The sequence below is a fragment of the Hyla sarda genome, chromosome 1, assembly GCF_029499605.1.
Source record: "Hyla sarda isolate aHylSar1 chromosome 1, aHylSar1.hap1, whole genome shotgun sequence".
Lineage (NCBI taxonomy): Eukaryota > Metazoa > Chordata > Amphibia > Anura > Hylidae > Hyla > Hyla sarda.
In genome coordinates this window covers 315,630,539-315,647,099 of record NC_079189.1, presented here as the reverse complement: position 1 = coordinate 315,647,099, position 16,561 = coordinate 315,630,539, and the positions used below count along the sequence as shown (strand labels likewise).

At 41.6% G+C, this 16,561-nt stretch overlaps 1 protein-coding gene across 1 annotated transcript in view; it reads right to left on the bottom strand.

Annotated features, from left to right (window-relative positions):
* Window positions 1–1,940: 1,940 nt before the first annotated feature.
* Window positions 1,941–16,561, bottom strand: part of LOC130272245 (glyoxylate reductase/hydroxypyruvate reductase-like) — a 39,481-nt gene continuing 24,860 nt past the window's right edge. Inside the window, exons 7-9 of the mRNA XM_056518302.1 lie at window positions 12,333–12,468; window positions 7,508–7,638; window positions 1,941–2,664 (exon numbers count right to left, since the gene is read on the bottom strand). Of these exons, the coding sequence (XP_056374277.1) occupies window positions 2,540–2,664; window positions 7,508–7,638; window positions 12,333–12,468 (392 nt within the window). The 3' untranslated portion in view covers window positions 1,941–2,539. The remainder of the gene's footprint in view (window positions 2,665–7,507; window positions 7,639–12,332; window positions 12,469–16,561) is intronic.

Below are 16,561 nucleotides of genomic sequence, written 5' to 3'. Positions count from 1 at the left end.
GCATGTAGAAAGGCAAATACAGTAATTCAACATAAAAATAATCCAAATAAAGCCAATTTCTTCATTTAATTTTATTGTACAAAGAGGATTCATTAAAAGGTAAGAACTATAATTCTTCCAATAGTAACTGAATAATTATGATTATAATTATTGTTGTTGTTACGCTATTTTGAGCTGTAGAAATCCCAAGATCAATCTTATACTATACAACTTTACAACTACCACCACATGTCTATGTCTTGTCCAATGGGATGTATGCACACAATATAAAGAGACATTTCTATGCACAGGGAAATGGCACACGGTAGTGTAATATAGGTTTAGCCCATGTTTACACCACAAATAAAAAGAAAAAAATAACAAATGTAAAAGCAAAAAACAGGTTTATAGATTTTGCAGTGTGTAAAATGAGCTTGTAATATCATTAAGTCCCCATCTTATAATACTACTGCAGTATTTTCCTTTGTTATATGCCTGTCCTTTACGCTTTAAATGTCATAGCCTATATACAACGTCAGTGTCACTTAGATGTTGTGGATGCAAGTAGATAAAAAAAACAGATTTTTTTCTGCAGCGCTGAACCAAGTGAATTAAAAGAGACCTAGCTCTTAAGGATTTTATCTGGTAGCGTTTATTCAAAGCACATCAACGCGTTTCTGGCCCGGAGTAGGCCCTTCATCAGAATGTAAGGACAAGGTGCTATTAGTAACACATTGAACAAGTGAAATCACTGCAGGTAGTGTATGCCACTTGCTGCTCATCTCAGATCTAATCTTACCACTAATGTGTTGCCAATAAAACAGTCACACTTTTTATAGGGAATGCATAATTGGGTCATATTGACACTGTGATGTAATACTTTTTCCCTGCAGTGGTCCGCTGTATGCCAATAGTAGGTGTGTCGATAATACATTAGAGAGGTGCAAACAATTGGCACCCCCACTGATCAGCTGTTTGCCAGAGCAGAGGCAGCTGATCAGCACCATACTTTCTCTATACTGTGTAGAGAAAGACTGTTGCAGTTGCCCATAGCAACCATTCAGATTGCTTTGTTCATTTTTAAACAAATGTCTGAAAAATTTAAGAATTAGTCTGATAGGTTGCTATAGGCAACTGCACCACTCTTCCTCTACACAGGTTTTGATAAATCTCCCTCAAAAGCTATAAGACAGTGGACTTGTTTGGCTCTAAGTACTGTTGTGTATTTCTATCTTTGACTTTTATGGCATATCCATAGGTTGTCTGCTAGGGAGCCCACCCCGGTTAAAACTGGAAACACATTCAATCTCACAATGAAACCTGCCCATGTGAACGGACCCTTAGCGTCTATTCACACGGCAGAATTTCCGTTAGTGGAATTCCGCCTCAAATTAAAACCCATAGGATTTCGCACTCCTATTCACACTTCTGAATTTCCGCTTGCGGAATTCTGCTAGTGAAATTCCGCAAGTGGAAATTCAGAAGTGTGAATGGGAGTGCGAAATCCCATAGAAGGCTATGGGCTTTAATTTGAGGCGGAATTTCACTAACGGAAATTCAGAAGTGTGAATAGACCCTAAGGATACATTCAGACTAGCGGATCCACAGTTTATTTTACGTAGAGGATCCGCCGCTGAAGGGCCGCTACAGGGTGCCTTTAGATGTGCCTGCTTGGAGCGGCAATACGCCGCTACGAGCAGACACACTGCGATGTGCGATTTGCCACGTGCATGCACAGTATACTCGCACGTCGCTGCTGCTCTCAGCCTAGCTCAGGGAGCGGCTGCGATGTGTGCGAGTACACCGCGCATGCGCGGCGACTCGCACATCGCAGCAGTGTAGCGGCGTAGTGCCACTCCAAGCAGGCACATCTAAAGGCACCCTGTAGTGGTCCTTCAGCAGCGCATCCGCAGCATAAAATGCGCTGTGGATCGGCTCGTCTAAACTGCAGGTTTTAAAATCAGCAGTTGTGTGTTTTTCAATTCAATCAAAGATACATAAGAATTGTAAAATCCTCACTTGTGTACCCACAACTTCAGATTTTACAGCTTCAAATCTTCAACAGATCCGGTCTGTGTGAATGCACACTAACTTTGCTTTAAGTAATCTATAATCTAACAAGTATTTAGGGTTAAAAAATAAAATCATTGCTCTTTTTAGAACAAACCAGAACAGAGAATATTTGCAGATAGAAACCTTCACACTAGTATATGGGTGCATTCACACACACAGGATCCGCTGTGGATTTGAAGTTGTAGAATCCACAAATGGCGCATCTGCAATTGTAAGTGTTACAAGGCAATTTTTATGCTCTGTAAACTCTGCAACTGCGGATTTTACAACTGCAGATCCACAGATGTAGATTTGCAATTGTGGATTCGGTGTGTGAATAGACCCTATGTAATGCTTTTTCTCAAGTTTTGTTTTTTCTCGCCTTACATGAAAATTAGGCATTATTTTAATGTTAAATGTTTACATAGTTTCTAGCTAGCTATAACGATCACTCAATCTCATTACTGCAAATATAGTCACATGCATAGTTGCTGAGAAGTGCATGGCATTATTTCAGTGGTACTTCTTTGGGCATGGTTTCACCTTTCAGCCCTGCTATCAAGTTATTTGCTGCAAGGGCCGCCATAGCATTTCGTGTTTCCACAGTGGCACTGGCAATATGAGGAAGAATGACTGAAAAAGAAAGAGACACTGAGTCAGAAGTGCAGAACAGCAGAATTCCGATGGCTATATGTTGACACATAGGCATACATTGATACAGTCTATACTACAGACCAGAGGTAACTGCATTCTGTTGTGGAGTTGGAGTGTAATGTGGGCATTTCTGTCCAGGATGGGGAAATCAGTCATAGGATGGCTTATAAGTGAGGGTATACCTGGGGGTTCCCCATATAACATTAATGGCATATTGACTAGAAGTTTCATAAAACAACCAAGGAGGGCCACTTGGATGCTTTGTTTTATGCATCAGTAGGGATCCCAATACTAACATATTTCATTGCTATTCCATCAAGATGATTATGAGACAACTCCTACAATGACCATGACATCTCATTGTCAGTGTGAAACCACATGATGCGGTTGCATTACAGTTGCATTGTGTTGTGCATGGCTGCATGCAGTAACTGCTACTGAAATAAGGGTGTTAAGATTCATTTACATGGAACATTTATTTTGCTGTTTCTTTGCTTGAATATTGTCTCAACTACACAAAGCTCAGCAGAAACAAGATCTGCATGTAGATGCGCACAAAAAAGCATGACAGATGGTGAAAGGCACCATTACTACAGCCATGAAGGTTTTCATTACTTACAATGGTTGATGTAGTTACAATACAACTGCAGCACAACCCAATTGTGTGATTTTACCCAAACAAAACATGCATTCATGACAAGTATCTACATCTGACCACTGTCACTTTAAGCATTAAAGGGGTACTCCGGTAGGGGGGAAAGATTTATGAACTGGTGCCAGAAAGTTAAACAGATTTGTAAATTACTTCTATAAAAAAATATTTACCCTTCCTGTACTTTTTAGCAGCTGTATGCTAAAGAGGAAATTCTGTTCTTTTTTAATTTATTTTTTGTCTTGTCCACAGCGCTCTCTGCTGACACCTGATGTCCATATCAGGAACTGTCCAAAGCAGGAGAAAATCCCCATTGCAAACCTATGCTGCTCTGGACAGTTCCTGACACGGACAGAGGTGTCAGCAGAGAGCACTGTGGAAAAGACAAAAAATTAAAATTAAAAAAAGAACAGAATTTTCTCTGTAGCATACAGCTGCTAAAAAGTACTGGAAGCATAAATATTTTTTAATAGAAGTAATTTACAAATCTGTTTAACTTTCTGGCACCAGTTGATTTATGAAGACCTAAAAAAAATTTTTTTTCCACCGGAGTATCTCTGGGATGCTTTCACTTATGAATTTGATTCCGAGATAGTTTTTTCGTAACATATTCTACTTTAACATAGTGGAAAATGTTCATCGATACTTGCATAATTTCTTGGTGAAAAATGTCAAAATTTCATGATTTTTTTTTTTTTTTCACTTTGAAGCTCTCTGCTTGTAAGGAAAATGGACATTCCAAATCTACAATATGTCTACTTTAGGTTTGCATCATAAAGTTGACATGTTTTTACTTTTGGAAGACATCAGACGGCTTCAAAGTTCAGCAGCAATTTTCCAATTTTTCACAAAACTTTCAAAATCGGAATTTTGTAACCCCATTGCTTCTGAGTATGGAAATACCCCATATGTGGACGTTACATGCTGTGCGGGCGCACTACAGGGCTCAAGAGTCATAGAGCTATGTTTGCATTTGAGGCTATGGCATATCAGTAGCTGACAGTTGCATACATTCAGCGAAACTAAAAAAAAAGGAACACCCACATGTGACCCCATTCCACACAGTACACCCCCTGGGGAAGGTGTATGGGGGAACTGGACATTTGGAACGGACGGGTGTTCCCTAAATTTATTTTCCAGGAATGAATGAAGTGTACTATGATGATGCTCTGAATCATCATTCTGGGAATGTGATGTGTGTGGCCGTCCATAACCTGTTGCCTCAAATGCGCACACCACTCAGGTTTTTCGGGCAATTTATTTAAATTTTGAATGTATTCTGGACTTGGTACATTGGGGGTTAAATTATGGGAAATTAAAATAAATAGGGAAAATGTAGTACTCCATGGAAGTGTGATACTCCCTGAAGCAATCCTTGATGCAGAGTCCCGGATGATCGAGGCAAGTGTCACACTGAGTAGTGGTATCCTTCCGTATCCCCCTCCTGTTACACACTGCATTTTTTTCTGGGATCGTCCCTTCTTTCCAGTGTGGGTGACCTCACCTGGAAAGTGCTGGCCTGGCTTCTATATTTCCAGTTACATAGGAACTCCCGCCTGCTCTTTTCCGGTCTCCAAAGATCAGGGCCCTTAGGACTTCTTCTTGGAACTGGAGGTATGTCCCTGTGTTGCCAGTGTACTGGGACAGTACAATAGAGTTGTACATGGCAACCTGTACCATGTAGACAGCAACTTTTTCTTACCATACCCATGGAAAAGAGAGAACAACTCCCCCCATATACGGATTGTAGTCCAGAATACAATCAGGCTTGAGGTACGTTGTTGTGGTACCTCGCAGAGGTAAAGGTGAGCTGCCATTACCATGAATTGTGGACTGCATAAGGACATCCCTCTTATCCTTATACCTGACCAGCAACAGGTTTTCATGAGTAAGGGCACGGAACTCACCCTTGGGCATAGGTGTCTGAACAAAATTTAGAGGGAGGCCTCTCTGGTTCTTCCGCATGGTCCCACAACTGGACGTGGATCTGGTGGCGAGGGATGTGAACAGGGGCATGCTGGAATAAAAGTTGTACACGTGGTAACCCTTATACAGCAATGGATGCACAAGGTCCCAAACGAGTTTCCTGCTAACACCCAGAGTAGGGGGACATTCTGGGGGTGCAATATGGGAATCCCATCCCTCATATACTCTAAACTTGTAAGTGTACCTGGAGGTACTCTCGCAAAGTTTGTAGAGTTTCACGCCATACTGCTTCGAGGGAATATGCTGGCGGAAAATGAGTCTCCCCTTAAAACTGATGAGACTCATCTACGGAGAGAGCTCCCTTAGGGGTATGTAGGCATCTCAAAACTTGGCCCCAAAGTGATCTATGACTGGCCTCACTTTGTAAAGCCGGTCATAGGCAGGATCACTTTGGGGGGGGGGGGGGGGGACGTGCCCCATTATCAGCGTAATGTAGGCATTTCCGAATAGCCTCGAACCATCTCTGTGCCATGGTAGAGTGGGGTCTGGTAGAGGACCTCCCCACTCCAGTACTGCCTGACCAATCGCAGTGGTCCCTGGTCGGCGTTCGCTGCTATTGGTCCGTCAGTACAGACGGACCAATAGCAGGGATCTGGTGAGGGTCTCCTCCTTCCCTCTCTCCTCCGTTGCTTCACAGAGTGAAGCTATCGGTGGTGAGGGGAACCCTGTCAGGGGAGGCCACCGGCAGCACTCAAGATCAGAGCTATGCTCCAATCCTAAGTTAACCTTGTAGATGCTGGGGTCACTGTGACCGCAGCTTCTATTAGGGTAACAGAGGGAGGGAGCTCCCTCTGTCACCGATCGGTGCTCTGCAAAGTGAAAGCAGAGCGCTGATGGTTGCCATGGCAACAGGAGGACTGACAGTGGCCTTCGTTGTCATGGCAACAGATCAGTCTTTACCTAAGGTAGTGACTGATCTATCCTATGTATATGTATGTCTACAGACATAGGTATAATTCAATGAAGTACAGATGTGTACTCCACTGAATTATGTGTATAATATTTGGATTTAAAAAAAAAAAGTTAAAATGTAGCTGTTGTCAACAAAAACTTTTTATATAAAGTAGATAATACCATTGTAGGTATATTTGTAATATACATTGGTTAAAAAATGTGTATATTTTTGTCCCTACAGCTATTGTTTGTGTGTCTCTATGAGGAGTCCGAATACAGGAAGTGAGGGTGGACAAGCAGGGCTCTGTGCACTTAGGACAAGCAGGGCTCTGTGCACTTAGAAAAAGCAGGACAGTGTGCAGTGAGGCTCTATAACATGCTCCTGGCTCATACATCAGGATGATTGACAACCCAGGAGTCTGCACAGATCCCTGCTTGTCCTGCCATCACTGTATTTGGACTCCTCATAGACACACAGACAATAGCTGCAAGGACAGCATTTTCTCACCCAAAAATATACACAATTTTTTACCAATATATATTACAAATATACATATAATGGTATTATCTACATTATATAAAAAGTTTTTTTTACGACAGGTACACTTTAAATGTAAAAAAGTGGAAAAAAAACAAATAAAACAAACTTCAACTCACCTTCTTACGTTCCCTGGTTGCTCCAATATCGGCATCCCGTTCCTAAAGTTTGTTTTATATGTTTTTGCAGCCCGGGCACAGGGGGACATAAAAGTTTAATGCTGTATATCTCCTTTAATAACTTTTTATTTTATTAATACATTTTCTATTTTATGTCTACATCTTCTGTGTAATCCATGGAAGAAAATGTAGTTGTGAACTTGGCTGTTTAAAGGGGTTATCCCAAGTTTAAATATTTTCACTGATTCACAGAATATATGATACATAGTGGATTAGTAGAGGTCCAACAGCTGGGGCCTCCACCAATCACATAAAGAAAGGTCCCTTGTTCCTTGAGTGATTGGAGCGGTTACATGCATGCTGGGCCACCACTACATTTACTATCTATGCGGCTTCCAAGATAGTCAAGTATAGCATTCTTAACCTTGTAATGACCCCTTCAACTGATGGTGGTATTAGGATGAACTAGAAAAAAACAAGAGTATTTCTATCCTTCTATACTTTATGCTTCGAAGTATAACTAATAATTTACATAAATGGAAATATGGATATGTAGCGTTTTCAGGTTGTGGTTGGAAAATAAATGAAAATGAAGTACAACTTTGGCTTATGAAATGGTCGGAGGAAACGTACCACAGTTTTTCAGTTTGAAGAGAGGATGATCTGTAGGAAGCGGCTCAGGGACTGTAACATCCAGACCTGCAGCTGCAATCTGTTTAGTCACCAAGGCCTGATATAGATCCTCTTGGTTTACTACAGCTCCCCTGTGTGGTGAAAAGGTGTTATTGCTCAAATAATGTACTACACAATAGGAAGCAATAGTCAAGGGCAGTGTTTCCTAACCAGTGTGCATCAAGCTTTGGCAAAACTGCAACTCCCAGCTTGCCCGGACAGCCATTGGCTTTTTGTTTGTTTGGGCCTCACTCCTGGTTTTGGCTAAAAACTTACCATAATACTAACCAAATATTGAACAAAATGCTATTGAGGAGATTTATCAAAACTTGAGTAGAGGAAGAGTGGTGCAGCTGCAGATAGCAACCAATCGGATTGCTTTTTCAGAGGCCTTTTAAAAAAATGAAAGAAGCGATCTGATTGGTTGCTATGGGCAACTGCACCACTCTTCCTATACACCATTTTTGATAAATCTTTTCATAGTGTTATCCCAACCTAACACTTTTCTATATAGAATAATGAAAACCTTAAGTGTAGGTGGTTAACACATAGTTTTTTGTGGCGATTTTTAATTTGGTTTTTAAACCAAAGCCAGGAGTGGACCCAACAGGAAGGAGAAGTATATGTATTCATATTTCATTCCCTAATAATCCACTTCTGGCTTAAAAAAAACTGACTCAAAAAGCTGTGAGTTAACAAAACCAGCGATTTTCCATCCAGCTCTTCTATAGAATTCCTGACGAAAGAATCACATGATGAAAGAATCACATGACTAGTAATGCAAAAAACTTAGGGGAACGCCAATTAACAAAACGCCTGTACTAATACACACTACAAGGGGGTTGTCTCTGTTCACAGCTTTAGGCTATGCTCACATGGCAAAATATTTGGCTCAGAAATTCCGCTGCACTGTGTGGACGGCGACTTTTCTGCAGCAGATGTTTTTCCGATTCCGGTGTCCACAGAAAGATTAGACATGTCTATTCTTTCTTCGGATTGTGTTCGGAAATGCATTGCTGTGTATGAGAGGAGTCCTAGCACCCCACGGAACATTCAAATGTACGTAATGTCCGCCCATTTTTGGCCATGTGAACACAGCTTTAGGGTGCTTTCACACAAACGTATTATTTTTCAAACTTGCAGCGTGTTTCCCATTGTGAGTTTAAAAGGGACGAGCTCTCCGCAGGCTGTCTGCAACAGATTTTCAGCAAAAGATTTGCGCTGTTGAAAATCCACCACAGACCCTATTGACTTCAATGGGGTCTGTGGTGGATTTTCCGATGGAAATTTGCTGCAGACAGTCCATGCAGAGCTCGTCCCTTTTAAACTTGCAGCGGGAAACACACTGCGAGTTTGAAAAATAATACGTTTGTGTGAAAGTACCCTAAGGGTCTATTCACACACACAGTATTCTGCGCAGATTTGATTTAGAGTTGTGGTCATTGTGGTTTACATTGTGGTGATTTAGAGTTGTGGTCATTTAGTTTACGTTGAAATCTGCAGCAGAAAATCCTGTGCATCAAATCAGCGCAGAATACTATATGTGTGAATAGACCATTAGACTAAGTTTCCACTTGTTTTATTTTTCTGGTGTTTTTTGGAATACTGCCACTGCAGTTTTGAGCCAAAGCCAGAAGTGTATTCAAAAGGAATAGGACATATAAAGGAAGGACTTACACTTCTCCTCCATTATGGATCCACTTCTGACTTTGGGTCAAAAACTGCAGTGGTAGTATTCCAAAAAAAAAACAAAAAAAAACAAGTGGAAACTTAGCTTCAGGGTACGTTCACACGTGCTTATTTGAAAGGGGGCGGGCTCTTCTTGGCTGTCCACAGCAGATTTTCCGCGGCGAAATTTACACTGCAGAAAATCCGCCACAATCCCTACTGATTTCAATGGTGCTTGCAGCGGATTTTCCGCAGCGTAAATTCCGCCATGGAAAATCTGTTGCGGACAGCCGAGAAAACCCGCAAAAAAATCTGCCCGTGTGAACGTACCCTTAGGCTAGGACTCCACTGAGATTTTTGCCCTGCGATTTTTGTGGCATAAAAACGCCAGAAAAAACGCCAGAAAAACTGCCACCTTTTGCCGTTTTTGGCCCCTTTTGCTTTTTTTTTTTTACAAAATAGTTGGGTACCAAAAAGTAAAAAATAAAAAAGGACGCAGTAGGGATGTAAACATGTATTTAACAAATTTTTTTTTTTTTTATAACAAAATTTCAATAAATTAAGTGTGTGTGTGTTTAACTTTTTTTTTCTCTTTTTTTCACATTTTTATGTAGTAGTACTACTACTCCCAGCATGGAACAAGACTGTTCCATGCTGGGAGTAGTAGTACCTGTACTATAGACATATCGCCCCGGGTGTCAGTCTGACACCCGATGCGATCGTCCATTATATAGCAGAGAAGCGGAACGGCTCTATACAGCGCTCACATCTTTGCTCTGTACTCTGAGTGATGTTCTATTCATATTTTCCGCCCAGAGCTGTGATTGGCTGGATGGTTTCAGCCAATCACAGCTCTGAGGAAAAGATGAATGAATGAATGAGTGGCCGGCCCAGAGTACAGAGCAGAGCAGGGATGTATACAGCCGCTCTGCATCTCTGCTATAGAGAGGATGGTCACAGCGGGTGTCAGTAGTGGCACCCGCTGTGATGTGTCCTTTAGCAGGCACTACTACTCCCAACATGGAGCACACTCTGCTCCATGCTGGGAGCTGTAGTACCTGCATTAATAGACAGATCGTGGGGAGTGTAACTTCTGACACCCGCTGCGATCTGTCTATTAATGCAGGTACTACAGCTCCCAGCATGGAGCAGAGTGTACTCCATGTTGGGAGTAGTAGTACTTGTAGTTAAGGAAAGATCACTGCGGGTATCACTCCTGACACCCGCTGTTATGCTCCTGTATAATGTATGGATGCCGGTGCTCTCCTATGGTCCCCTGCACGCCGTATATATATACATTCTGATTTCTCACAGAGAGCTGTGATTGGCTGGAACCATCTGACCAATCACAGCTCTCTGCGGGAAATATGAATATGTGTATATATACGTCAGTGCAGGGGACCAGAGAAGAGCGGCCGCCGCATCTATACATTATACAGGAGGATCACAACAGGCGATCTGTCAATAAGTACAGGTAACTACTACTCCCATCATGGAACAGTGTGTTCCATGCTGGGAGTAGTAGTACTACCTAAAAATGTTAAAAAAAAAAAAAAAAGTGAAAAACACACACACACACACACTACATTTTTATTATTGTCGGCTACATTTTTAGCGCTTTACCCGCTCACATAAATTGATCCCTGTTTAAAAATTAATAAACATTTCGTAATAAAAAAGAAAAATTTCGTTAGATACAATTTTTTCCATCACTACTGTATCTTTTTTATTAATTTGTTTTTATGGAACCCTACGAAATTTTAATAAAAAAGGTATCTCCATAATTTTTTTGGATCGCTAAAGTCCAAAAAAGAATAAAAAACGCCTGCAAAAACGCAAAATTTAAAACCAACATGGTGTTTTTCTTGGCGTTTTTGCTCTCCCATAGACTTCTATGGGAGGAAAATGCCACGATTTCAGGGCAAAAAACGGCAAACTAGGTTTTGTCGGGCGTTTTGAAAATCAGGCCTCTGAGCCCGAAGTTGCTGAAAAACGCCAAAAGGATTAAAAAAAAAGCCAAACTGAAAAACGCCAAGTGAATCTGGCATTTTGCAGTTTACCATTGACTTGCAGCTAACATATGGACGCGGCATTTTTTCACTGAAAAAACGCAGTGTGGGAGAATTGGCTTTTTTGACAGCGTTTTTGCAACAAAAAAAAAAACCTCAGTGGAGTTCCAGCCTTAAGGTGTATTCACACACACAGCATCCTGTGTTATTTAGTTTACATTGAACTCTGCAGTATGAAATTTGCAGCTTCAAATCCTGTGCATCAAATATGCACAGGATACTGTACGTGTGAATACACCCTTAGGGTCTATTCACACAGTGGAATTTCCACCTCAAATTAAAGCCCATAGACTTCTATGGGATTACGCACTACCATTCACACTTCTGAATTTGCTGAATTCTGCAAACGGAAATTCAGAAGTGTGAATGGGTGCGGAATCCCATAGAAGTCTATGGGCTTTAATTTGAGGCAGAAATTCCACCGTGTGAATAGACCCTAAGGGTAGGGTCACACATAGTGTATATGCAGCGTATTTCATGCCGAGCAAAATGTGTTACCCTAACCTTAAAGGGGTACTCCAGTGAAAAACTATTTTTTTTTATAAACTACCTCTATTAAAAATCTTAATCCTTCCAGTACTTATCAGCTGCTGTATACTACAGAGTAAGTTCTTTTCTTTTTGAATTTCTTTTCTATCTGACCACAGTGCTCTCTGCTGACACCTCTGTCTGTCTCAGGAACTGTCCAGAGCACAAGATGTTTGCTATGGGGATTTGCTCCTGCTCTTGACAGTTCCTGACACAGACAGAGGTGTCAGCAGAGAGCACTGTGGTCAGACTGAAAAGAAATTTAAAAAGAAAAGAACTTCCTGTGGAACATACAGCAGCTGATAAGTACTGGAAGGGTTAAGATTTTTAAATAGAAGTAATTTAAAAATCTGTTTAACGTTTTGGCACCAGTTGATTTAGGGGAAAAAAAATGTAAAGTGATTTTCAGCAATAAAAAGCTTAGGTGCAGCCCTAGCATATTGCAAGGTATGATGTACTAGGTATAACAATGTATGAGCATAAATCTGGAACACTCTATTAGCTCTTTTTCTTAGAATCACCTGCTAGTATTTATGAAGATAGCGTTGCTTTTCATGTTGGAGAACAGCTGTTTATTGCAGATCCCTTGTGTTTCAGGTGTTAATGCACAACACACAAGAAGAAAATCAGACTGCTTGGCCAGTTCAAGCAAGGAAACTGTAAATGGAACACACAGTCAATTCAGTGCTGTGAAAAGTATAGTCCACTGTATATTTTTCCTTTCTTTTCATGTTTGTTAGGCTCTAGTTATCTCTCGTTGTGGCCGACACTTGCTGAATATGCCAGGAAATGTTTCCAGTATATACCTTACCTAATATACTGTAGACCATAGGCTGGCATGCATTAGGACACATGCAAAAGGACACAATAAAAACTACACTATTTGGTATATGCTTTGCAATAGGAGCCTATGGATAATGAATAGGCTATAAACATCATGTGAACATAGCCTTCCAATAGATGGTCTCCCAATATTTCCTAAATGCAAACATACTTAGATATAAGGTGCTATTGAGGGCTTTTCTATTTAGAGCTGTATCTGATAACAGAATGATAGAAACCACACACAATACTACCCAATCTAAACTAAAACCTATGCCCAATATAGAATTATAAACAATGATTTGTTTATTTATTTTAGATTTATTGTAGGAATATTTATAAGTAATGTTAAATGTATAGCAATAAAATCTAACAGTCCCCTTACACTTTAGTTAAAATTTTGCTTAACCCCTTAAGGACCAGGCCATTTTACACCTTAAGGACCAGAGCGTTTTTTGCAATTCTGACCACTGTCACTTTAAACATTAATAACTCTGGAATGCTTTTACTTATCATTCTGATTCCGAGATTTTTTTTTCGTGACATATTCTACTTTAACTTAGTGGTAAAATTTTATGGTAACTTGCATCCTTTCTTGGTGAAAAATCCCCAAATTTGATGAAAAAAATGAAAATTTTGCATTTTTCTAACTTTGAAGCTCTCTGCTTGTAAGGAAAATGGATATTCAAAATAAAACATTTTTGGGTTCACATATACAATATGTCTACTTTATGTTTGCATCATAACATTTATGAGTTTTTACTTTTGGAAGACACCAGAGGGCTTCAAAGTTCAGCAGCAATTTGGAAATTTTTCACAAAATTTTCAAACTCGCTATTTTTCATGGACCAGTTCAGGTTTGAAGTGGATTTGAAGGGTCTTCATATTAGAAATACCCCATAAATGACCCCATTATAAAAACTGCACCCCCCAAAGTATTCAAAATGACATTCAATAAGTGTTTTAACCCTTTAGGTGTTTCACAGGAATAGCAGAAAAGTGAAGGAGAAAATTCACAATCTTCATTTTTTACACTCGCATGTTCTTGTAGACCCAATTTTTGAATTTTTGCAAGGGGTAAAAAGGAGAAAATTTTTACTTGTATTTGAAACCCAATTTCTCTCGAGTAAGCACATACCTCATATGTCTATGTTAATTGTTCAGTGGGTGCAGTAGAGGGCTCAGAAGGGAACGAGCGTCAAATAGTTTTTGGGGGGCATGTCACCTTTAGGAAGCCCATATGGTGCCAGAACAGCAAAAAAAAAACACATGGCATACCATTTTGGAAACTAGACCCCTCAGGGAACGTAACAAGGGGTAAAGTGAACCTTAATACCCCACAGGTGATTCATGACTTTTGCATATGTAAAAAAAAAAAAAATGTTTTACCTAAAATGCTTGGTTTCCCAAAAATGTTAAATTTTTAAAAAGGATAATAGCAGAAAATACCCCCCAAAATTTGAAGCCCAATTTCTCCCGATTCAGAAAACACCCCATATGGGGGTGAAAAGTGCTCTGCTGGCGCACTACAGGTCTCAGAAGAGAAGGAGTCACATTTGGCTTTTTGAAAGCAAATTTTGCTCTGGGGGCATGCCGCATTTAGGAAGCCCCTATGGTGCCAGAACCGCAAAAAAAAACACATGGCATACCATTTTGGAAACCAGACCCCTCGGGGAACTTAAAAAGGGGTAAAGTGAACCTTAATACCCTACAGGTGTTTCACGACTTTTGCATATGTTAAAAAAAAAATGTTTTTTTACCTAAAATGCTTGGTTTCCCAAAATTTTTACATTTTTAAAAAGGGTAATAGCAGAAAACACCCCCCAAAATTTGAAGCCCAATTTCTCCCGATTCAGAAAACACCCCATATGGGGGTGAAAAGTGCTCTGCTGGCGCACTACAGGTCTCAGAAGAGAAGGAGTCACATTTGGCTTTTTGAAAGCAAATTTTGCTCTGGGGGCATGCCGCATTTAGGAAGCCCCTATGGTGCCAGGACAGCAAAAAAAAAAACACATGGCATACCATTTTGGAAACTAGACCCCTCGGGGAACGTAACAAGGGGTAATGTGAACCTTAATACGCCACAGGTGATTCACAACTTTTGCATATGTAAAAAAAAAAAAAAAATTTTTACCTAAAATGTTAGTTTCCCAAAAATTTTAGATTTTTAAAAAGGGTAATAGCAGAAAATACCCCCCATAATTTGTAACACAATTTCTCCAGAGTACGGCGATACCCCATATGTGACCCTAAACTGTTGCCTTGAAATACGACAGGGCTCCAAAGTGAGAGCGCCATGCGCATTTGAGGCCTGAATTAGGGACTTGCATAGGGGTGGACATAGGGGTATTCTACGCCAGTGATTCCCAAATAGGGTGCCTCCAGCTGTTTTAAAAGTCCCAGCATGCCTGGACAGTCAGTGGCTGTCTGGTAATACTGGGAGTAGTTGTTTTGCAACAGCTGGAGGCTCCGTTTTGGAAACAGTGGCGTACCAGACGTTTTTCATTTTTATTGGGGAGGGGGGCTGTGTAGGGGTATGTGTATACGTAGTGTTTTTTACTTTTTATTTTATTTTGTGTTAGTGTAGTGTAGTGTTTTTAGGGTACAGTCGCACGGGCGGGGGTTCACAGTAGTTTCTCGCTGGCAGTTTGAGCAGCGGCAGAAAATTTGCCTCAGCTCAAACTTGCAGCCGGATATTTACTGTAATCCTCCGCCCATGTGAGTGTACCCTGTACGTTCACATTGGGGGGGGGGGGGGGAACATCCAGCTGTTGCAAAACTACAACTCCCAGCATGTAGGGTCTATAAGTGCATGCTGGGAGTTGTAGTTTTGCAACAGCTGGAGGCTCCGTTTTGGAAACGGTGGCGTACCAGACGTTTTTCATTTTCATTGTAGGGGTATGTGTATATGTAGTGTTTTTTTACTTTTTATTTTATTGTGTGTTAGTGTAGTGTAGTGTTTTTAGGGAGTTGTAGTTTTGCAACAGCTGGAGACACACAGGTTGTGAAACACCGAGTTTGGCAACAAACTCAGTGTTTTGCAACCAGTGTGCCTTCAGCTGTTGCAAAAGCTACAACCCCCAGCATGTACGGACAGCGGAAGGGCATGCTGGGTGTTGTAGTTATGCAACAGCGGGAGGCATACTACTTTGGCTGGGGATGCTGGGGATTGTAGTTATGCAACAGCTGGAGACACACTGGTTTGCTACTTAACTCAGTGTGCCTTCAGCTGTTGCAAAACTACAACTCTCAGCAGTCACCGACAGCCAACGGGCATGCTGGGAGTTGTAGTTATGCAACCAGCAGATGCACCACTACAACTCCCAGCATGCACTTAAGCTGTTTGTGCAAGCTGGGAGTTGTAGTTACACAACAGCTGAAGGTACACTTTTCCATAGAAAGAATGTGCCTCCAGCTGTTGCAAAACCATAAGTCCCAGCATGCCCATAAGTGCATGCTGGGAGTTGTGGTAGTCTGCCTCCTCCTGTTGCATAACTACAGCTCCCAGCATGCCCTTTTTGCATGCTGGGAGCTGTTGCTAAGCAACAGCAGGAGGCTGTCACTCACTTCCTGCTGCTGCTTGATCGCCGCATGAGGTCAGTCCCGCCGCCGCCGCCGTTGTCGCTCCTGGGGCCCCGATCCCAACATTAACGCCGGGGATAGGGGTCCCCAGCACCAGGGGTGCACGTCCCGCACCCGCTCACGTCCTCCGGAAGAGGGGCGGAGCGGGTGCGGGAGTGACACCCGCAGCAGGCGCCCTGATTGGTCGTCCGGGAATCCGGCCGCCGAATCAGGGCGATCGTGAGGTGGCACCAGTGCCACCTCACCCCTGCAGGCTCTGGCTGTTCGGGGCCGTCTCTGACGGCCCCGATCAGCCAGTAATTCCGGGTCATCGGGTCACTGGAGACCCGATTGACCCGGAATCGCC